The sequence below is a fragment of the Drosophila virilis genome, chromosome 4 (assembly GCF_030788295.1).
Source record: "Drosophila virilis strain 15010-1051.87 chromosome 4, Dvir_AGI_RSII-ME, whole genome shotgun sequence".
NCBI classification, from domain to species: Eukaryota; Metazoa; Arthropoda; class Insecta; order Diptera; family Drosophilidae; genus Drosophila; species Drosophila virilis.
Genome location: NC_091546.1, coordinates 26,971,401 through 26,995,424, shown reverse-complemented (window position 1 = coordinate 26,995,424; position 24,024 = coordinate 26,971,401). Strand labels below are relative to the sequence as shown.

The window sequence follows — 24,024 nt, the reverse complement described above, 5'->3', positions numbered from 1 at the left end:
CAATTTGCAAACCAGTTTTACGTTGCGTAATCTAATCAAAAAGGTCGACGAGTCGCTTTTAGGGCTCCAACAAATAGATATATATATATAGAAAGACTAGTTGTATAAGAACCTTTCTCTGGCCTGCTGCCAAAAACTGCCAACAAAAAAACTGTGTAGTTCAAAGCTTTGGCCAAAACAAAAACAAAGTCAACAAAACATTTTTTAATTCCAAGCTCAAATTTATGAGTAGCTGCTATTGGGAATGGGTAAGCGACTCAAATACGGCAAAATAAAAGCCTTTGGAGTAGTTGGGCTTAAAGAAACTTTCCTGTTTTGGTAGAAAAGCGCATGACGTAAAGAAAGGCTTTAAATGATACGCAGTGCAACTGCTACTGCAGACTGTTATGTGGTTAGGTCAAATGAAAATGAAGCCATTTTGTTAGTTAGTTGTGTGCTTTAAAGTCGCGCAATACCCAAAAATGGAAAGCGACCTTTCCAAAATTTCCTCAATACCAGACACAGGCTGGACACTGAGTCCAACAGACGCTAACGATTAGCGATTGTGAACATGGAAAACAGATATGCAAACGTGGCAATCAGCCGCAGTGCTGGGCCATTGTGGCATGTTGCAATTCTCCTAATGGCGAAGAGTGAGAGGGGGGGATGGGCGGAGCGAGGTTGGGGTTGGGCGTTACGAAAAACCAATAAAGTGCTTAAATTTGCGCCTGTACATTTTAATGGGCAAATGAAACAATTTCGCGGTAGAGCCAAAACTGCCACGCCCCCTTAGGCGTACACCCTATATCACTACCTATCTTCTCCCTCTTATCCGAGTCACATGCAGATTAAGCGCGCATTTAACAATTTACGCTGCATACATTTAGGCGCCGCCGTGCAGCGCGCCATAAAAAGCCTCAACAAAACTTTCGTTGTTGCCTGTCAACGTTTTTGCTGTTTTGTTGCTGCTGTTATACCCTGTAACAATTGCAAATTTCCAAAAGTAAGTATATTGGTTGGCAGCAAATATCCCACTTATATATATTGCTAATGTCACTTTCTCTAAAATTTATTTAGCTTACTTTAGGATAGATTTAAAAGTTTGGCTTTTTAAAACATATCTCAATTTGTTAAAAAGCTAGATAAAATTTATTTTGTAGCTTAGCCTCTGGAATATCACATATAGACCATCATCGTCATCGTCAGAGAAATTTGGAATTTGGAATGTGCTCAGGGTATCTGCTAGCCGTGCTTACGATGGCCGTCTCACTGTTGTTTTGTTGCTTTTGTTGCATCAATAAATTAAATGCAGATTTTCATTTTGGCCCTCTGTACACGCGATGCCTCAGAAGCGCCGCGCCAGAGCCGGAGCTGGAGCTGGAGCCGTAGCCCGAGTCCCAGTCCAGACCTCATGCCGAGCCTCGTCTGTCACTCTCGATTGGCAGTTGGCAGAGTTGCCGCAGTTGCTAGTTAGGCGTGGCATGCAAATTGTTGCATGCAGTTAATTATTTTGCACAGGTTGCTTGCAACGCCCATTTACCGCCGGCGCACACCTCCTCGCCCACATTTTGGCCATTGTATGGCTTCACTTAGTGGCAGCTTCTTTCCCGACCAACTAATTGAAATACAACATGCCGCTCTCACACCTGCCGCCTACCCACCCACCCCCCCCCCCCCCTCTCACCGCTTCGCGGCCATTGCTTAATTAAATGAGGTAAAAATGGCCCGCAGAAGCGACTTCGTTACGTTAAATTGCATGTGAAATTTCATTTTGTTTAAACTTAAAACGAGCCAAGTTGAAGGCCCTCCAGCCAGGTGCCAGCCAGGCTCCAGCTGCAAGAAACCCAACAATGAAATATAGTAGTAGGTATATATATCAAAATAAGTTGAAGCGGCAATCTTCAAAGTGACTGATTAGTTGCTTTGACTAGAAGAAGCACAAGTTGACTTCGGAGGAGAACAGCAAAAATTGAAAAGTTTCGAATTGCACGAAAATGTTCATATTTACGTTAAAAGTTAAATTGCAAGATGAGCTTCAGGCTCAAAAGTGTGTGTACAAAATATCTATGCTATTTCTATGTACCATGCATAGATACATAGACATATATCAAAACTTTTAACTGGAGTTTTGTTGTTGCAGCTATTGAGGAAAACAGAAGTAAGAAGGGCTTAATAATATATAATTTGCATGTTATGGTAAATAACTTGTTGCATTGTTTTTTCATGGCTTGAGGATGTAATGTTCTTTTGATCACATTCAGCATTAAAATTATGCTTTAGAAAAATATTAAGAAATTTTGCTTTCAAGGCTAGAAAACTTGTGATTGATGCATTGTGATTGTGATTGGTATTGTTTATAGTCATATGAAATTATTATAGTTATTATTATAATAAAATATAATATTATTCTCACTCGTAATTATTACATTCTTATATATTATATACTCCCAGCTCCCCAAAAAACGAGAAATTAATCCAGGAATGGGAGAAATGAAGTCGCTTAAAATATAAAAATATAAGATTAAATAAACTTTATATAAACGAAAAAGTCACGAGACCATTGGGAAAATATATCAAAGCACCCAGTGAGTTATAATGTATTTCCATTTGTTATATTGCTTAAAAAATGTGTGTGAATCTCTTGATCCACTGACTTTACAGTCAAATAGAGACACAATTTTAGACTGGCAAAAATCAAGTGACCACAGGAAAAATCGAATTCCTTTCGCATCAGACTCAACTGACAATTAGAAACCTCGAAAAACAAAACAAAACAAAAAAATCAAACCAAATCAAAGTCCAAAAACGAATTTCGAGTCCAAAGTCGTTGCAAAATTGTGCGAAAGGTGCGAATTGTATTTGCCAGTTTTCACGCTCTGAACATGTCTTGCCGAGCCCGGCAGGGGAGCAGGAGGGCAGCACGAGGAGGGTGGTGGCATGCGGGAAAGTAACCAAAAACCAAATGTTAGAGCCGGGTGCAAGTGGATGCTGCAGTTGTTGGCCAGGTGCTCGATGGCAGGACACGGGCTAACCAAATCCAATTGGGCAGCATTCGTATGCGATTTCCTAAAACCGAAAATGGGTTCGAAAAATTGCCAAGGGAGAGCGAGGGGCGTCTGGGCAGGTGGATTGGAGGTGGCGTTACGTGTGATAAATAAGGTTTTTGTTGGTCGAGAACTTTGCTTTGCCCAAAACGTTGCACACTTTGCGGCACTTCTGCTCCTGCTGCTTCTTTTTACCCACATCATCTCATCCCTCTCTCATCGTTTTACCTGGCAGCCATTTGAGCTGCACAACGATTTTCTTTCAGCTTTCTGTGTTTTCTCTGTTTGTCCGTTGCGCCCTGTTTTTCTCGCATTTTTTCATTTTGCACTCCAGTTCTCTTTGTGGTCGAACGTTACATTTTTTCATACTCTCGCGAAGGGTATTCAAATTTGATCACGACATTTGTAGGCCAAGCAGACTTCCCATCCATATATAGTATATAAAAGAGCTTATTCTGATCGTCCGACCGACTGATTGGAAAACAACGCACAGACCAAAACGAAGCTGAAATTTGTACTTAAGCTTTCTTTTGGGTCCAAAAGATGCACATCTTGTAGGGTAACCTTGCATCCGACGGATAGGTTACCGGTTCAAATTCAGCAGCATGTTCTTCCATCTTGTCTGTGCCTAAAAGGGTATTTAATCTTCGGCAATTCACAAATGTCATCTGTTATTTTTCGGTTTCTTTTGCTTTTAGTAAAATTTGCATTTTGCTTGATTTACGCAAAGATTTGCGGCTATTGCAACGAAACGTTGCAAGCAACGTTGATGTGTGTATCAATTTACCAAAGACTACGCCAACGATCCGATTGCATTTTCGGTTCGATTCGATTCGATTCGGTTTAGTTTGGTTTTGGGATAGGGATTCAGATTCGGAGCGTTGCAGATTGTAATGTTTGTCAGGGCAAACATTTTGCCATTGCCTGACCGCACAGATAAGTCAATTGCCATCCCATCTGATTGCTGCTCCATTCAGATGGTGCGCAGGTGTGTGTGTGTTCTGTGTGTGTGTGTGTGTGTGTGTATGTATGTGTCTTTCAACAGACTCTAAAGTGAGGGGAGAGTAGGGTGATGGGTGGATGAGGACCATTCGAAAAGTCATGTGTGTGTGTCTCACATCCTCAATCGTTTAGTAATTATTTTTATGGATTTAAAGAACTTAATATTATTAAATCTATGAAAGTTTGCTTAAGCAATATAAATTTAAAAAAAAATATATATATATATTTAAGCAATTTTATGCATATTGATAAAAAGAATTAATTATTTTAAAACAATTTACTACTGAATGCAATTAAACTTTTGTGAAAAGAAATCAAGTTTGATTTATAATGAAAAATATAATAATCACATTAAAGAACTACCAACGTAAATATGAACCTCATTTAGTCTAGCGTAATTTCTGTTTAATTAAATATAATTATAATTAATTACATTATTTATACTGCAAGTGCAATTAGCTCAGGCATTTATTTTGTCTACAGCAAAATGTAAACAATCATCAAAGAATTTCTTTTCGGGCTATTTAAATGCTGTCATTTTTCTTTTATATCGCACATTCCCATAATCTGTGCATTCATTGCAACTCACACCTTTCGTTCCAAACATATCATACTTTGTAGCTGTAATTTCTTTGAGCGTTCTCTTAACGACTTTTCACAAAAGTCATAACCCCCAAGCAAGCACACACACAGACGCAGAGACAGACGCAGACAAACATACAAAAAGATGGCAAATTCTACTTAAGTGCAAACAATTAAAAAACAAACAGCTCAATGCCGGCACACACATACTTCCACACACACACTCTTTCACAGCAGGCGTGGGAACATTTTGCGACAGCACCAAAAGTTTTTGACAGCTCAAAAGTCACGACGACATCTGAGGCGCAGTTTTCTTTTCTTTTCTCATGCCACTTTCCACTTCTGTCGCGCAGTTTTCTTTTCTTTTCTCACTTTTCACATCTCTTATTTTGATACCCTCGCCGAATGTGCAAATGAGCATTTGGTTTGTTTGTTGGTTGCCCAGGAGAAGATGCCGACTGTTTGTCTTGCTTCTTCTTCAGCCTTTTGTGTTGTGAACCGGTTCACAAGTGTTCCAGTGTTATGTAAAGAGAGTATTTGCGTTGTGAGACAAGAACTTGGTAACATTGTTATTTAAACCAAGCGCCACATTTACCTGCAATTAAATAAATTAATGTTTATTTTCCATAAAGAGTCAGAACTTGTTTCTGGGTGGCTCAGATTTGTATCTGAGAATGTATTAATGAATTTAAGCTTCATCTCTCTGTTAAATATTTTTAAGCGGTTGCACAACTCGACAAGTTATTGGGATGTGAAGCTTAATATGGAATAAATTATTTCATTTATAGTAAGCTTTATAGTATTTGGTATTCGTTAATTTATTTTTACTTTTACTTATTTTGTTTTTGGTATAATATAGTATATTGTCAGACACTATGTTGTTACCTATTCTATATATTTTTAGTTGCAGAGCGACCAGATCAGGCTGAGAACAGTCACATTAAGGGTATTCCCCGCTCTGTATAATTATCAAGTATGGCATTGCCGTATGTTGGGCCCTAGGTAGCTTACGCATGTCAGCTTGATTATTTACAGGCGCCTTGTCCAAGTTTCACTTGCCACTTGCCACCTGCCACCTGCCACTTGTCGCAGTCGGTTTTTACACGTTTTCAAGTCATTTCGGCTGCCAAAAATATGCTTTGCATTTAAATGGCATTTTCTTTTAACCTTTTTTTTGTGCGCAGCGCTTCTTTTCTGCATATTTTAGGGGTTGTGTGTGCGTGTGTAAGGGCATGTCTCTGTCTCTGGCTTGTCATCAGCACTGGCATGTCATTCAATCTCAATCATTTCTACAGCTTCAGCGTCAACATTCCAGGTAATAAAATGCCAGACAATCTGCGCGTGCCGCAATTTTGATTTTTCAGCCCCAAAACACACGCTACACACACACGCACACACCAACACACACACACACACACACACACATGCACAGCAAGCAAAGGGAGCAAAGCTGAAGCCTTGGCTAATCTTTCGACGACCAACAGACCGCACATTAGCTGGGCTGAGGGCCGGGCGGGGAGTGGGGAGTGAAGAGTGGGCTGTGGATGGTGCACAAATATTTTGACCTGGCCTCGTGCATTGATGATGATAACGTGGACCGCTGATGTTGTTGTTGTTGCCGCAGAGGTTGCCGTTGTCCACGTTGCATATTCACGCCGCATTAGCCGCTGACCAGGCACAGCTTAGGGGGTGGCGGGGTAGGTGCGGTGGCTGCAGCAGGCTGACAAAAACCAAAATGCGTTGCATTGCATTGCATTGCGTATACGCCGCGTTGTTTGTTGGCTGTGTTGGTTGATGCTTTTGACACGAGCTGCTGATTTTCCAGCGCTTTTCCCCCTTTGCAGTTGTTGCCATCGGCTTGGTTTACGGCTTGTGGCTTGTGCGCCTGCCGCGTTAAACGTATGCTAATCTGATTATTTTTTAGACAGTGCATGAGAATGACATTTGACAGAGTGAGAGAGAAAGAGAACCAGATTGAGAGAGAGATGGACACGAAGGAACTTCAAGGGGATTATGTTTTTGTAAGAGGTAGCGTGAAGTAACTTAAAGGTATTCTTCTGCATGAAAGAGAAAGAATACGTTCAAGCATTTCTACAAAGTACGCCGAAAAAAGTATGCATTGTTTTGTGGGCGGTGTGAAGCAGCACCTACTTTTGCTTAATTGGCCAAGTTTCATTTCAAAAACTCCTCCAGCAAGTGCAGTGGGCCTTGAACTATGTAGCTCATTAAAAAATGCATCCATAATGTGTCTTTTTATGAAAAAAGTATGCAAAGGTCTGTCCTGGCAATAAACCTTGCAATTATTGGGATCAAAGTCGTGATTGAATAAACCATGGCTAAATGTAAAAGTGGAGTGTTATGCGAACTGCGCCCAATATACTTATCAACAGAAGTATTTTAGGTAATAAATTATGGCCACAAAATAAGCAAGAAGGGATAGGTTGATACTTAAGTGTTTTCCAGCGAGAGCGAGAGAGGGAGAGAGAGTGAATGAGAGGAAAGAAGAAGCAGCAAAGTAACAATTTTTTTGATAGCTCTACAAATCACATACTCTAAATTCCAAGGATTTTTATGCAGTTCATAAAAAAAGCGAAAAGCTTTTCATTTTCACCTGCCACTCATGCACGTGCCTTAGACTGCCCCTTCCTCTCTCTCTCTCTCTCTCACTCTTACTCAGCCACCTGCCGCACAATGAAAATGATATCTTTTATTAGCACAATGAAGTCATAAACATTTCAACAGTTAACCCCGGCAAAGTCAACAAGTCAGCAACAAAGATGAAATCAACAGTCACCCCACATTATGCCAGCCAACTTTCTACACCCTCACACACGCACAGCCACACACACACACACACACACACACACACACAAAGACACACACTCACACACAAAGATGCACACTGTGATAAGCGATCAAAAAACTACATTTACATGCAACGCTGCAACTCGCTGGCGCAAACGGAAACGGAAGTGCAGCAGTAGCAGCAGCAGCAGCAGCAGCGGCAGCGGCAACTGAAATAATATCAAAAATGGCTGCCGGGGGCGTCGGCAAAAAGTTGGTCACAAATCATCTTAGAGCAGCGGGCGGTCGAGCGGGCGGACGGGCGGACGGGCGGACGGGCGGACGGTCGGCTATGTGGGCTGTACACGTAATGCGCCGACTGCGCCAGTGTTGTAAAATGCTAACGAGCCCAGGCGAAATGACAACCTTTGTTGTCCTCAACGTCCGCGCTGCTTTGACTAACTTTCGGTCCAGATCCCACCCCCTACCCCCTATCTCGCCATTCTCTTTCTCTCCCCCCTGCCATCACTGTTTTGTGGCCTGCAACTAATTTAGCCGCATTCGCCGACGGCGGCATCTTCATTTGCCCCTGCTTAGTGGGATGTTTCCATAAATGTTTTCGCCAAATAACTTGGCAATTTTTTTTCTTCGAATTTTATTGGAGTTATATTAGTTTCTATATAGTATGTGGCTTAAGGTTATGACACGGATAAAACATGGGCTGTTCTTGAAAACCTTTTCGTTGAAGTGTAACTGTGAAAGTACTTAAGCGACAGACTCCTATTTACCTGAACTGTTACAGTAAGCAACTGATCGTTAACCAAAAGTAAAAAGCTCGTATATAGGCTAATAATCCATTTCTGCTCTAGACAAGTTCAGCATTTCCATTTCCCAATTTGGCGAACACTGGGCGAAATCATTTTCTGGCACTCTTGATTAAGGCTGGCAGCACAACTGGGCTTTGAGCTGGAACTTGCACCTTTGCCAGCCTGTGCAGAAGTTGCAACTATAAAATTCCAATTTACTCTGCATGCGCGACGACTTTTCTTGGCAGCCAGACACGCCTCCTCCCGCCCCCGTTCTCCTGTACCACAATACCCAACTGCAGGCTGTTGCCGCTGCTGCCTTTTGGCTGATGTTTCTCATTCTCGTTTTGGGTTGCTTTTTCGTCTGCTTTTCCTCTTTGCCACCTCTCACTCTTTTATTTCTGGCGCAATTTTATGTATTTTTATGGTAGGTTGCTGCCGCTGCCGCTGCCGCTTGGCCCGGAAAACGGAAACCGAAAATTGCTACTTATTATGTTACTAACTTTGTGTTGCAGCTACGTTGCGCTGCTGCACAACCTCTTGCTGCTTCTATCCCGCCCCTCAACCCCACAACAACAGCAGCAGCAGACCCAACTGTATGTTGGCCCGTTTGGCTCGTGTGATAATGTCAGGTTTTGTTAAAATTAAATTGCATGTCTTGCTGCGTTCAACTTAAATTATTGCCTCCAGCTTCCAGAGGTGTAGACACACCTTTCTCCAGCTGCAGCTACAGCTGCCTGTGTGTAAGTGTGATTGTGCCAGAGATCTGCAGATGAGTAGACGCAGTCTGGCAGGCTGAGTATGCATTATGCGTATACGCAACACGCTGATGAACCGAAAATAAGCATACTTTTTTGCTATGTAGCCAAGGCCATTACATGCAAACAAACAAGACATCTCTGGTGACATGTCATCGATTGCGTCATGTCTAGACCATGTCAAACATGGTCATGCAAATACATACTGAAACGGATTGTCTTCGCTCCTGCCAAGGTCTAATAAAAAGGCCTAATTAGAGCATGCAAGACAGCTGGCAAGACAGTTCCTCAAGCGTGTCATGCAGAGCACTTCTTTCTTGCTCTCATCGGCGGTTCTTCCTCAAAGGTAGGCGTATGGTATGTACTTTTACAGTTCTTTATTTTTTATTCAAAAGCTCTCACGTTTGTGCCATTCAACTCTTTGCCTGCTGCTATTCAATAAATTTACCAAAAACAAAAACTTTTTTAAAAGCGTCATTTTACACACTTCTTTTATATTTTTTTGTATATTTTTTTTCTGACATTGCGGGATGCCTGCATATACATATAAAGATTTTTGTTAGCTCCACAAAGTATGCAACAGATTTTTTCTTAGCACAAACGCCGCATGGTGCCAAAAAAAAACAAGCAGCAAAAAAAAAACGTGCAACACAATGGGCCTCGGCAACGGGAACAAGCGCCGATTTTTGCATGCGACGCCAGCGCAGAGCACAATGTATGCTAGGGCATTTTTTTATTTTCATTTATTTATATATATTTTTTTGTGCTTTGCCCACATGCTGTGATTTTTACCGGCATTACGAAATATTAACAACGCAAATGCGAAAAACGACACCGCATGTGGCATGCATGAAAAATGGCAATGGAGTTAAAAATATCAGTGCCGCAGGCGAGGGGCAGGGTGTGTGTGCAGTTTTTGCGTAACGAATTGCCACCTTAAAGCACAATTTGCATTATAACTCAAAGCCTCAACTGCCAGACCCTCAGATACATTTACAGATACGAAAAGCCTACAATGCATTCCATATTGGCATGTAAAATTCCTATAAATGTAAGGGAAATCTATAAGAACAATAATTAGTTATTAATATAGTTTCCATCCCGTTTCGAATTTATTTTTAATTATTTATTAAGAATAATGCAAGTTAAGACCATTTACTTATGAAATTGCTTCTTAAGTAATATATTTCAAGGATGTCAAGATCTTATTATTGCTTAAAATTTTCGTAATTTTATTTCAAAATGTATGCCGTATTATGGTCTTGAAACCTGCTGCCTACTAGCACAATCTTTCATTTGAATTGAAACTGCAAAATAAAATATAAAACAGATATTCGAAATAAGTGCAATAAAATGAAAACAACTAAGTGACATTAGATGGCAATCAGACACGTTTGAAAATCCATAAAAGTGGAAATATGTTGCCAACTTCGGGACAACAACACGCGCACACACACACACACACACACACAAGCACACACACTCACACGCACACGTGCACTTATTATTTACCAAACACGTTCAAGAGCCAGAACAACACGTACTCAATTTAGAGCAAGACGAAAGTAGAGTTCAAGGGGAAGTAAGTTGAGCTGTAAGCGTTTTGGTTAGGGCCACACTTTTGACAGTCCGAAAGGATATAGCATTTGGTAGAGGCAGACTCTGCGCTCGGGCACAATAAATTAAACGCAAATCAAACAACAAGAAAAAAGTAAATATCACAATTTAAAATTGCTGCAAAAGAGTTACAGACAACACTTGACAACACATGTATTGAGCCTATTTTGGGAGTGTGCGAGTGCGAGTGTGTTGGGTTTCAAAATATTTGTCTTATTTATTTGTACACCAAGAGAATTTGAGGCCTGCAAAGGTCATGTGACACTCACACACGTTGCGCATACGCCACGTGCTGCGGCCGGCGTCAGACGGCCAGCAAAACCCAAGTCAAAACACACGTCACATACTTGTCTCCAGGTCCTGTATGTCCTGTCGACTTTTGTCTATTTATTTCTCTTCCACTTTTTTCTACTCTCGTGTCTGTTTGTAGTTTACATCCGCATACGTGCAAAACATTTGCTGGCCAAGATTTATTATAGTGCCACGTGTTGTTGCAAGCTGCTCCACACAAATTGTTAGGCAAATCCATAGATTTGGGTTACTGCGTGGGCAAGGTCAGGGAATTACAAGCTGTGCACATGTTTGCGACTGAAAAGAAAATGCTCTAAAGTCTCTGGGGTATTGAAAAATAGGAAAACGAGGTCAAGAAAAGAGCCTTAGGGCTAACATTGGCTCACAGCTTAAATAAGAAACTTTTATATGAATTGAGAGCTGATTATATTGCAGCCTACCCTGAAGCATGGCTCTATCAAATAATCTAGTATATAAAAATTGATGCATAAGGACGATCCAAGTCCATCATGAAGTTCCTATCTACATCGCAAAAATTTATAAGCTTCAAAGATTCAAAGCTAGAACACTTTAAGAATCGCAACATGCCATGCAACAAAAAAAAGGAAAGCGTGCAAATGAATTTCCACTTTTTCTACCATAATACTAATTGTGGTTCACTTTCGCTTACTAATTTATTTAACTGAATATATTGATGCGACATACAAGGGTTAAGACTTAAAATTTCGGACATTGAATTTGTAGTAATATACAGCGATACAGATACATAAATATATAAAGACACTTAGAAAGCGCCCGTACCGGTGAGGGCATTGGCAGATGGGTAATGCGAGCGCAGGACCATGCAGCGATCCCTGTCCACGAACAGGGTACGTCGCTTGAGCATGATCTCTCGCTCCAAGGCGCTGCGTACGCCGACGAGCGCCTCCTTTGTCTCCTCCGCGGACTTGAGCTCGTGCAACATGGCCGTGACGCTGCTCTGAATGGTGTGCACCTCGTCGATGAGACGCTGCTGGGCGACGTCTCGGCAGCTCTCCACGTTCGGCCGGAAGCTGCGATTGTGCATGCGCGTCTGGGCGACCTTCATGGCAGCATCAAAGCTACGAATGCGTCCGTGCAGCTGCTCAATGCGCATCTCCGTGTCGGCCAGATCCTGCAGCACGCGATGTAGATCATTCTCGAAGCGCTGCACCGCTTCCTGTGTGCAGTTGATGCGCGATGTGAGAGCTTTCGCCACGACATCGGCCTGAGTGCGTATATCCCGGGCGCCATTCAACAGAATTGCGTTTAGTGTGCTGCGCAGCGCGGCGGATCTCTGGCGACATTTCTCACACTCTTCGAGAGTCTCCAGACTGAAATGTTCCCAGTACTTTTCCGACGACTGCTCCGGCGGCTGACGCGTTGCGCCCACATGGAACATAATTGTGCGCGAGGTATTATTTAGGCCCAGATTTACGGTGTCTATTTCGTAGGCCTCCTGCTTGTCACTCCAGTCGAACTCTAGACGCTGCTTGGCCGAGCGATTCTCCATTTGCTGCGCCTCAAAGTCATCCATGGTCTTTCTTAGCTGCCGCTTGATCTCCGCTATCAGCGCCAGCTCGTTGACCAGCTCTTCCTCGGCATTATCGCGCACCAGCTCAGTGTCCGGCCGGCCACAGCGCTTCTCAATGCACTCTTTCACAATGGACTCGGGCACCCCAAGCACTACGAGCGCCTTGCGCAGCCTGTTCCGCTCCTCGTCAACCATGAAGATCTCATCCGTCATCGCCCTGATGGCGTTCTCCAATGTGCTCTTCCACTTGCAGATCACCTGGGAGCGTTGCCTTAGCTTCTCTGTCGTCTCGTTCTGGGTCTTGTTCACCATTGCCGTGAGACGCTGATATTCGGTCGTTGAGCTAAAGCGATTTCTGTGCAGATTGAAGATGGGAAAAGATGGTGAGCAAAAGCAAATTAAAGAGATCTGTTCGCTTGAAGGACTTACTTATCGGCCTTGTCTAGCACTGAGTTGACATATTGGACCGTCTGTTGATTTTTAGCGCGCCATTCATTCGAGCTGTAACGTGTTATCGAGTATCTATCGACAACGGGGCGTGTGCCCGTCAGACCGGCCATCGGACTCCAGTCCACTTTGCCCGTGGCCCAGTGGCCAATGGGTCCCATGGGCGTCAATGCATCCTTATGCGGCAAATCGTCGCCTGGTTGCGGCAGATAGCACGGCGGATTCTGCAGATTATCCGCATCGGGATTAATGGCACGCTGTCGGTAGAGAGAGAGAGGGAGAGTTTATTTCTTTGTTGCCTCAATGGGGTATGGGGAATGGGGACTGGCATCATGCTACTCACCGCGAACTGCATCTCCTCCGTCTTGATGGGTGCCTTTCGAGCCTGCTCCTGCTGTATATCGAGCAGCTGCTGCTGCTGGTTATCGATGCCCGCCTGAAGATCCGCCTGCACCTGATGGTGCTCTTGGGCCGGCTCCACGGCCACTTTCTTCAGATACTCTTGTATCTCACGCTGTTCTTCCTCTGTGGGCGGCACAATGCCCACGGGCGACGGTTCCCATTTGCGACGACGAATGGGTCCCATCTCGGGTGGTGGGGGACAGATCAATGGGGCCGGACATGCCGAAGTTGGATGCAAATCTATGGCTTGGTTTTCGCAATCGCCGCCACCGGCATAGAGGTCCTTCTCCTTGCAACACGCCATCCTTAAATGGCTTCAGTACGGAAACCAAAACAAATATAAACAAATATTTTGATCTAATTTCCACTTTTTTTTCAAGGTTTGTTAAATGCTACAAACAAAACTCGGAGTGTAACTGACAATTTCCAGGCATTTTGTTTGAGGGTTGTAAATAATGCGATAGGTTGCTTTGGTTATTCAATTTGGTTGCTGGGTTAACCCATGGACGTGAATTAACTTTTCTTTGATAGTCAATTAAAATGCAAATATAAAGAAAATACCTGGAAAAAAAAGGACCAAAAAATATAAGGTCTATTTGGGAAGAAATGTGCATGTAGATGGTGTAGAAGTTCTTCCCATGAATGAATTTTACATTCCTGCTGCGATCTGGAATCAATAAAGTTAAACAAAAACATGATCGTAGATTTCTGACTGATTGATCAAATTATATGAAATGCTGAAGCCTGCTTTTGTGTTATTAATCCACTAAGCGTGGAATGGGATTTTCACCTGTTTCAGATAAATCCACCACTTAAAGTGGAAAAATTGTTCTTTGTTTAATTTTTGCTTACAATTACTTTTTAATGCTCTATATTGAATATTGGAAAATGCACTTACATTGGGAAATTTAAATGTAATTGTTTTTCAAAAAAAAGGCCGTTTAGGTTGGTTTTCTTAAAAGTTATTTGTATTGTTTCTGTTAAAGTTCATGTGATTGGCGAAGCCGTCTTCAAGAGTTCGCCATGTTTTGGAAAAACATTATAGAAAATTCCAGGACATTGCTGGGCTTATAGCGCAGCACATTCAACACATAATCCTGCATAAAATCAGCCAATTCAGAGTTCGACTCTAGATATTTGGTGGTGTTTTCATAATTGAGAGCCTTCAGTTCCCGATACTTGCGTGCAAGTACGACATTCTGACGCCACATCAACTCCATCTTGGGCATGATGAGCTCCTTTTTCTTGGGCGGGGCGCAGACGGCGTGCAGCAAATAGTTGTAACCGCGCCAAAAATGGAGCACTATGCGACCCTCGGGCGTCATGAAGGTCTCGGCCACATCCTGCAGCTCGTCGTTGAAGCACTGCTGTGTGATGATGTGAATGGCATTCTTGTAGGTGCGATAGAAGATGCGCACCAGCTTGCGGTCCTTGTGCACAACCAGATTGCAGCGCAGCACACGGCCGTACAGATTCATCGTGTAGTACTCGAAGGTGCCAACAAAATTGTGACAGACCAGATGCCGCATGAGCACCTGTATGCCACCGTCCAGGACGAAGGTATGATCACGATCCTTGATATCAATGGTGGCCTTGAACTTTTGTGTCTCCTCGTTGATTTTCGTCTCGCGTATGGCCGTGAGATATAAATCTGCATGGTTGCGCACTTCCAGAGTTTTTTCCACAATCGCATGATCGATGCGATCGGTTTCCGAACGCTTCTCGCAAATCAACAGAAACTGATCATCGTATTTACCCTTGAGCTGGTGTCCGCACTCGGTAATGCCCTTGCCCTTCTTCATTTTGCTGCTGCTGTAGATCACATAGCCATCGTAGGCCTCCTCCACGTTCAGGCAGAACTTGCCGATCTGCTTCAGTTCGCGCTCAAAGAAGACCTTCAGGTTCTCGCTCAGCTTGCAGTTAGTGTTGCGCAACTTGGAGATGAACAGCTGCTCCTTAAAAATCACAGCCTGTTTGACGGGAAGAAATTTCTTGGGATCGATTCCCCAATCGCATTGCCTATACTGCTCATCTGAGGGCTCGATAGGTCTTATCAGAGCGGAAATAATACTCGACACACTGATCTCATCCTGGGCGCTCAGCTTGTCCAATTCCTCGCAGGCAGGCGCTTGAGCGAGTTTCTTTTTTGGATCGCGAAATTGTTCAAGATCGCATGGCACAAACAGCGGCGGGTCTGAAGAACAGCTTTCGTTAACACACCTGTCAGCACATATAAAAAATCGGGTCGACTCACCCATTCTTAAATCTTTGGATTATGTATGTGTATAAATTTCTTGGCCAATTCAAAAACAATTAATTTTGTGACAATTAGCTGCATATACAAAGAGTTAAGATTCTGCACTGAATAATTTGGAATTTAATATAAGCAATTCTTTCACACACTGAGAGAAAATTCTAGGTTCCTGTTATTATTTAAAAATGGATTTCATTATAAATCTTGCCCCAATTTTGGTAACTTTTTCACACACTCACTATATAACATCTTGCAGCAAATGATAAGAGTAATCCACATGTTTTTCTTGCGGATTGTCCAAGTTTTATTGGCACACAATTTCCTGTCGCAATTGATTTACATACAAATTGATTTTTCATTTGAAAATGTAACTACCTTATTTAATTATTTATACCCTGAACCCATTGAAAGTGGGTGACAGGTGTGCAAATGTATGGAAGCAATTTCGATCTAGCCATGTCCGTCTGTCTATCCGTCCGTCTCTCCATCTGTCCGTATGTATGAACGCAAGTATCTTAGAAACTATAAGAGCTAGAGACTTGAGATTAGATGTAGGTCCTCCTAGTGCCTGCGCAGGTCGAGCTTGTTTTCCGATAATCGATAACTTACTCAGTTTCCAATATATCGATAAAAATCGATATCGATATTCTGTTTTTTGGGAAATTTTGGTAAATAATAAGAGCTAGAGTTCCCAAACTTGACATATAGCTTCTAAAATAGAATATATAAATTCATTTGATGTTGATTTGATGATTTCGTATGTTCTGTTTATTTTTGTTTATCTCATTTCGAATCGCCCCTCACATATTTTGTACAATATTTGCTGTTTCGCAACATAACACAACATATTTTGATTATCCATTAATTAAGTGTTCCCAAAAATAATATAATACTCATACTGTATTCTGCCAAAACTGTATTAAATATCTATCGAATTTCCCTTCTATATCCCCTTGACATCCAATTATCTGTTGAATTCGGTGAAAATCTTGTCTTTAAGCTACTTTTATTTAATTGTGAATAAGTTTTCGTAGTGTCAATTTTGCAAGGTTGTCAAGGTCTTGAATGTTCCATTTCATTTGCAGATTTCCCATCGAATTTCCCTTATTTTGAATTGATTATTTCGCTTCTTTCGAGAAAAAGCTGCAGTAGTTGAAGTCTTGAGGGCCTTTTTAGAACTTTCAGAGAATTTGCTCGAGAACTTGTACGCAATTAGCTAGAGCAACATTTGAAATTCTCACATTTCAACAGTTGTTAAGCAATTCTGAAGGGCTTGCACACACGGCAACTGCAGCCAGATAGAAGACAACTGACAAAGGATACATGAGATGGAAATGGAAATTTTTGTAGAGAGCAACAACTAATTGCAAGGCCAACAGCTCTTCAGACAACTTAAAGCTGCAAACAAGGCAGGTCAAAGGGTGTTAGTAAGCGTGTGTGGCGATGAACAACAAATGAAAGGGTCAGTGCATAAGGCATAAAGATGAAGCAGGGCCAGAACATGCTCATTGTTATTGAAGCGCAAACAGGACGAGTGGGTGGAGGAGCGGCCGGTCGGCCAACAGACTCATTAAAAAGCATAAAACGTATGAGCAGAAAATCAACAGTTAAGAGGGGGCAGCCTTCACTAAAGGGGTTGAAAAAAATAAATACCAAAAAAAAAAAGATGTAAATGTATAAATAAAACACAGAGGCCTATCGTCGCGTCCTTGGCCCGAACAATATTAAATTTGTTATTAAGCCCTGTAATTATTTGCTCAGGCGGAATTGCTGGCATTTTCTTCGCTATTAACTGCCGCTGTATGGCTAGAGAGGAGTGTGCCAGAGGGTTTGGGGGGGGTGCTTGTATCTGAAGATGAAAACATAAATAAATTATGCAGACGGGACAAAGACAATGCGTTTGCTGTTTGCACAGCTTATTTCACAGTTAAGTTAACTTTAAAAGATACGCGCCGAGGCCTGCGGCCCGGGCAAAAAAACATGTTTTACAATTCTTTAGCAATTTTTTTTATTTTGTTTTTTTCTTAATATAATTTTTCCTTTCTTTGTTTCTTTTCGTTTTCATTAATTTCTTATGCGTAAATTAACTACAATTGTTTTCTGTGTCGTCCACTTACATTTAATCTTCATCTTTGCATTCATTCACATTCATATTCATTCGCCCACATTCGCGTGCCTCCTCCTGCTTATTGTTCATATAGTTTTTTTCTCCACTGTCTGCCACGCCCCCAAGCAGGCAGCCCAACCCCCATTGAGTGCTAAAATAAATCAAAATGCGAGGCCAAAGAAACAAAGAGAAGAAAAAACAAAGCGGGCAAAGCAAATCTGAAATGAAAATTGTAACCAAACGACGCAGCCGCATGCAGATCCTGCCAGATCCTGTGGGGTATGTGCGGTATAATCTGCTTGGCCACACACACACACACACACACACACACACATAAACACACACTTGGGAATGTATTGGTGTGGACCTTGTTGTGGGCTGCCAAGCTTAAGGGTCAGTAATAAATGTCATGATACGAAATTTATTTACGCGCCACGAAAACCAATGAAAATCAAAGCAAAGCGAAAGGAATGCAACAAAGAACAACAACAACAACAACCATCAAAAACAACAATAAAAATTCCACAATACAAAGACAATTAAAAGCGAATAGACAGCAATTGCGAGGAGAGTAAAAAGGCGCAAAAGCAATTCAAGGCAAAAGGCCCAAACAAATAAATCTATGCGCCAAATCGTGAACCACTGAAGATACGAACCAAAGTTAGGACGCGAAAAGCCTAGACAAACAAATCAAATATGAAAAAAGCTACATCTATTAATAGATTGTTAAAGAAAATGAGACATGCAAATTGACATTTCTGGAGAACTTAATCTACAAACTGTAGTTTGTCAAACTCTCGAGAATAGATAATATTTAACAAACTGTAGTTTGTCAAACTCTCGAGAATAGATAATATTTAAATTATAAAACATTATAAAGCAGTCAGTTTCACACAAAAACACGTTGCCTAATAAAAGAAGCAACAAATTATTTCAAATAAAATGCTAGAAATAAAAATTACTTATATGGAATATTGAAAAGAACCGCAGATATTTAAGGTTTACAATATAAAAGAATACAAAATATGATTACACAGCAAATTTAATATGCTTATCTTTGAGTTCTTATATATTCTCTAGGTGAGCTCAACCATTATTGATTTTAGTATAAATAGGCAATGCTAAAATATAAAAAAGTGACTCGAATTGAAAGCAACATACCTAAAACAAAAGTTTTCACATCGAAAACAAGTGCTGTGCGAAAGTCTTGTTCATAAAGAATATTGATTTTTAATATTCTTAGTTTAAGTATGAACCATTTCAGACTTTAGAACTGAGTTTTAGTTAGAAAGTTTTATAGTTCTTTTAATTAGGTACAAAACACTCGAAACAAGGTTTGCTTAAACTAGATCAAAGAATGTGCTGTGTAGAAGTTTACAACTTCTTATTCGGATCATTTTATTAGTTTTCTATAAAGAAATTTAACTTCAATTCAAGTTATCTCTAACTTAATTTAAAAGAAATTTCATTCCAATTAAAATTTGTAATACATTTCCATATGTAATTAATAAATTTTGAAGTGTTTCTGCCAGTGTATATGCTCAGCCAAGCTGTATTCCTGGCTCCTGGCCCATAAATAAACTGTTAGTTTCTGTGTATTTTAGGCCGTGGCCGCTTCCTTTGTTTTTGTTTACAGAGAAGATAAACAAATGTCGTTGTCATTTTTATGGCAATTAATTTATGGAACTTAACGCATGAATGCAGACATGAAAAACATGAATAAATGTCACAAATGTTGAACGCATTCATCAATCAATATTGAATTTATTCAATGAAATTATTATTATAAATATTGCTGCTGTTGTTGTTGCTGTTGTAAAGTTTTTATCATTGTTCCGTATACATTTGTTGTCCGATTTTTGGCCTCAATTGATTTCACATGCAGAATGATGCAATAACAGTCGAAGAGCTGCCATCAGACTGGGGTGCGGCCGGGCTGCATGTGGGCGCTCGTGTTGGGCTTGCTTTTAATTGCTTTTTACATGATTAACACGCTGCCTTATGCTATGCTTTTTTCACACTTGTCCGCCTGACAAATTGCAAACACTAAACACACAACAAAAGACAATGCAAGTGACGTGCCAATTTGCCATTTGAGGGTGTAGAGAGCGACAGGGAGACAAGCGCCGCTGAGAGACGCCACTTAAACTTGACATGAGCTCATAAACAAACACAGGTTGCATGTTCTCTCACACACACACAGGCGCTCGCGTTCACACACCTCATAAAAATGCGAGCTGACAACACTTTTGTGTATGAGCTGTAAATGCGAGCGCTGCTGGCAACCCTCCACAGGCAGCTCCCAAACAGGCTTCTCGTTTCATGCCTGCAGCACGCAATTCTGTCAGGCTTTCACTCAACACTAATACACGCTCAAGTGCCTTTCTGTCTGTGTATGTGTGTGTATGTGTGTGTGTGTGTGTGTGTGTGTGTGTGTGTGTGTGTGTGTGTGTCTGCCTCTTGCAAGCTGTTTTGTTGGGGGATGTGTTAATTACAGAAAAATGGCGAGAATTTGTATTATTTACTTTGTTATCAAGATTTCAGCTTAAAGCTTAGCTTCATTGTGTTGCGTGTCTTGCCCATAATTGCATGTGTGTGTACGTGAGTCTGTGTTGGTGTGTGTTGTTAAGTGTTCCTTTGTGCTGCGCTCTTCAAGGTTAACTTTTAGTTGTTGCCCAGGCATGCCAAGAATTTACTGATTTTCAAAAACTTTCATTTTAGAAATTGTGAACTTCAGTTTTAGGAATCTTTTTTAATCAGAAATATTTAAGTAACGATGAAAATAAACTAGAAATTTTTGGTTTATTTGTAAATTTAGTTTGAAAATTCTCGATCGAACTGAGAATAAATATGGAACGCTGTTCATAGTTCAAATGATCTGACGGAGCTTCAAGTCTCTTTTTTTAGATTTGTGTGCACGTTTTTACTAGACGACATTTAGAATTCAGGCTTGAAAAGTATGGAAAACAGTTAACAAACAGAAAACAGGCCAACATTTGGAGAGAAATGGTTAAGTTTGTTAGACTTTTCAATGTTTTTAAAATTCTGTAAAACAATTTTAGCTCAGAAACTCGACCCATACAAAGTCGGCGCTAAAAATTTGAACGAGTTGGAAAATGTTTTGAGCCTTATTCACAATGAAATCGTTTTCATTTAGCCGTGCATTCAAAGCTTTCTTAATCAGACTGGACCTTTTTCTAGACGAATATATCAGACCGTTCATGAAGAAAATTATAAAGAAATACTTGTAATTTTATAAAACATTATATAATAAAAGTAAATAAGTTCTCTTAAAAATAAAATATTTTTTATATCTTAGAAATATTTTTTTTAATTACACAATACTTTTGTTTTTAAATTGCTGAAAAGTATATATTTTTGGTAATTCGCTAACAGGGCAAACATTCTTTTGAGTGTACACTGAAAATGTTGATAACTTGGCAGGACATGTTTACTTGCCCGCTTTCCCACTACACAACAACAGCTGGCATTTCCCCCTGAACGCTCAACTATAATTTCTTCTCTCACTTGAGCAGAAAAACAAAAACTTTATTTTATAAAATGCAAATTGTTTTACAATTTGATTTCATTATGCAATGCCAGCCAGTATTATCAGCTGCTCGAGTTCGCCAGAGCCCAGAACTCCCTCTTCCTTAAATATTTTGTTGTTGTTGCTGCTTCTGCTGCTGCTGCTGTTGTGCATTGACAAGCAAACAAAACTCAACAGCAACTGCAGGCACAACAACAACTACAAAACCCGGCACAAAAAAACAAAAAACTTTCGCCAAGGTGTTCTATTATTCCGTGCAATTGTTGTTGTTGTAACAGGTGTGCCTGGAAAGCCAAAAACACTGCGCACAGTCGCTGTCAAAAGTTTATTGTTTAGCTCATGTTTTTATGTTGCCTTTTTTTTGTTAATAAATATATATTTCCTTTTATAATAATTTACATTGCATGCAAATTGTATATAAAATAAATATATGCATAAATTAACAATTCCACTGCGAGTCAGCTATTGATTTGGGTAACAGGTAAAAAGTTTTGTCATATTTGCCAGCAGATAAATCAAAATATTTGCGGAAAACTTCTTTAGTACAATTAAATGGCCAGCTGGTGTTTGTTTATGCTAAATGTGAAAATAAAACCACCTCTCGATGAAATGAAAAGTATATTTACTTACCGATTGACTGAATGGTAAATAATAAAAAAAATATATATTAAATAAATATAAAAGGAAATATATTATAAAAAATATAACTCATTATTAAATTCCTTCCGTGACAAATGGCTGAAAAAGCTTTGCCGAAAAATATTGGGTTTCCTTTTTAAGATCCTCCAAGCTGTCTACAAATAATTTAGAACACAATTTACGCTCTATCTTTTTAAGATACATTTTTGACGCTTCCGTCATATTAACTTAATCATCTCATTTTTAAATTATAAATTTGGCAATATGTGCAAGAGATCAAATCTTTTGCTGGGCAAGGCCGGGTAATACTTGCTTATCATATATATTAATATTCCATATGCCTTTCGTGCTATCTGAGCTACTAAAACTGTTGACCCACTTTTCATTCACTCGGCTCATTAGCCAGTGACCAACATTAAATAAACTTGCGCTCGAAATGGGATAAAAGAAAAATACAAATAAAAGATAGCAAGAAAAAAAAAAATAGATGAACTAAAAAAATGCGCTAATTAATTAGCGCCTGGTACGTAGTCTGGACGCCTTTCACTTTGTGGTAACTTCATTAGCAGGCGGCAAAAATTTCAGCGTCAACTAACTTCAGCCCTCCGCCTGAGCCACCCGAGCAACATCCATTCTATTAGCCGGGCATCTTTTCAACGCGCTTAATTAACTGACGCCTGCCAGGTGCCAGATTATTTTTTAAGGTTATGTTAACCATGCCATAGAAGAGGCACACGAAAAAAAAAACCTCTGCAGAAAAGTGAAAGGATTGCAGCCAAGTTTAAAGCTGCCTTAAAAATGTGTCTAATTAGCGAGAAATGTTGGCAAAAGTGCAGCGCATAAAGCTGACAGCATAAACTAATTTTAGGCCAGAGAGTGGAAAGTGCACTATTTACAGGAAAGCCAGGGGTATTTTGTTTAAAAATTGAATGCATAAGCATCGACGCCTATCGATATTTATCGTTTGTTATAAAGCTGATCTATCGATATGAATTGATTTCATGGGCAAATTAGAAAGTTATCGATAATTAGACCTGCTCATGGTTCGGAAAATTATATATTCAAAACCGATATTAATCGATTTCAGGTGCAAGCAGGCAAGCTATAGATTATTTACAATTTATTTGCCCGAGCTTTGCATAAACATTCTTCAAATGCCTAGTTTCTATTTAAAACATATGCACAACTACAATATACCCTTTTTTTGTACAATTCTCAATGTGTATGTAATTCCATGGCAGAAGAAAATATATGTTTTATGGGCGGGGCAGCCGCAGGAAGGCGCCTCCCGGTCTACGTGTTGTAAAGCGCTCAAAAGCGTAAATAAATACGCCGCCCGCAAAGGTAGGCAACGGTTTTTGTTTGCTTTACCTGTGTATATGTTTATATAGGACTCATGGATGTGTCCATAAATGTGTGTGTGTGTGTGTATGAGTGTCAATTTGTGTATGTGTGTGTGTTAATTTGCCAACAAAGACACGTACAAACAGGCAAACAGCATTCAAGAGATTTTGCTAGAACTGAAAGGCATTCCCCCAATGTGTGAATGTGTGTGTGTGTGTGTGTGTGTGTGTGAATGTTTGTGTGTGTATCTGTGTGCGAATGATTGTGAGTGTTTTCATGTGCGTTTTGCACGTGCACGTGTGTGAGTGTTGTTTACCCAGCTATTGCTATTAATTTGTACTAGCTGCATAATAGCTCTGTCAATATTTAGTAAACATTTGCCAAAAAGTGCGACCCAAAAGTGTTGTAAACTGACGCCTAGTTGTGAAGGTCGCACGAAAGGGAAGGGCAACTAGAATAGAGGGGCCTATGTAGAGTCAAAAGCGAAAGTGAATGAAATAGGATGTGTCAATGTTGGAACTGAATAAAAACAGTGTTGAAAAACAATATAAAACATAGCAATAAACATTGACGCGCATTGGCAACGCAGCCTATTATGTATGTAGTAAATGTTTATTCATATTAATTTAACACATCTTAACTAACGTCAACTGGGAGGCAAGTTAAATATATGAGAGATTAGCCTGGGATAATATTTAAATATTTACAAAGTCTGCAATATATAAGCAATGACAACAGAAAGAGTTATGTGATTAAGATATATATATATATATATAGACACATAGATATGTAGACATATAGATAAAGTATATTTCATTTTTTACATAAGTTATATTCGTTACCAGCCATTATATGAAGTAGTCCAA

At 40.3% G+C, this 24,024-nt stretch overlaps 3 protein-coding genes across 3 annotated transcripts in view; 1 reads left to right on the top strand and 2 right to left on the bottom strand.

Annotated features, from left to right (window-relative positions):
* The window catches only part of LOC6634303 (phenoloxidase-activating factor 2), a 73,320-nt gene that overhangs the window by 43,694 nt on the left and 5,602 nt on the right, over positions 1-24,024 (top strand). The gene's annotated exons all lie outside the window — the stretch shown is intronic.
* On the bottom strand, positions 11,519-13,682 carry Tektin-A (Tektin A). Its single transcript, XM_002057516.4, has 3 exons — positions 13,206-13,682; positions 12,845-13,119; positions 11,519-12,770 (listed from the first exon to the last, which is right to left on the bottom strand). The coding sequence occupies exons 1-3, from the start codon at positions 13,566-13,568 to the stop codon at positions 11,648-11,650; spliced, it is 1,761 nt and encodes a 586-aa protein (XP_002057552.1). The 5' UTR covers positions 13,569-13,682; the 3' UTR covers positions 11,519-11,647.
* On the bottom strand, positions 14,211-15,677 carry LOC6634302 (uncharacterized). Its single transcript, XM_002057517.4, has 2 exons — positions 15,519-15,677; positions 14,211-15,458 (listed from the first exon to the last, which is right to left on the bottom strand). The coding sequence occupies exons 1-2, from the start codon at positions 15,520-15,522 to the stop codon at positions 14,275-14,277; spliced, it is 1,188 nt and encodes a 395-aa protein (XP_002057553.1). The 5' UTR covers positions 15,523-15,677; the 3' UTR covers positions 14,211-14,274.

Excerpts from the sequence above, each read along its gene's own strand:
- Tektin-A (XM_002057516.4), bottom strand. The coding sequence starts at position 13,568 with ATGGCGTGTTGCAAGGAGAAGGACCTCTATGCCGGTGGCGGCGATTGC. Across the intron at positions 13,120-13,205 it reads CGGAGGAGATGCAGTTCGCG|CGTGCCATTAATCCCGATGC; the intron begins GTGAGTAGCATG and ends CTCTACCGACAG. Across the intron at positions 12,771-12,844 it reads GTGCTAGACAAGGCCGATAA|AAATCGCTTTAGCTCAACGA; the intron begins GTAAGTCCTTCA and ends CAATCTGCACAG.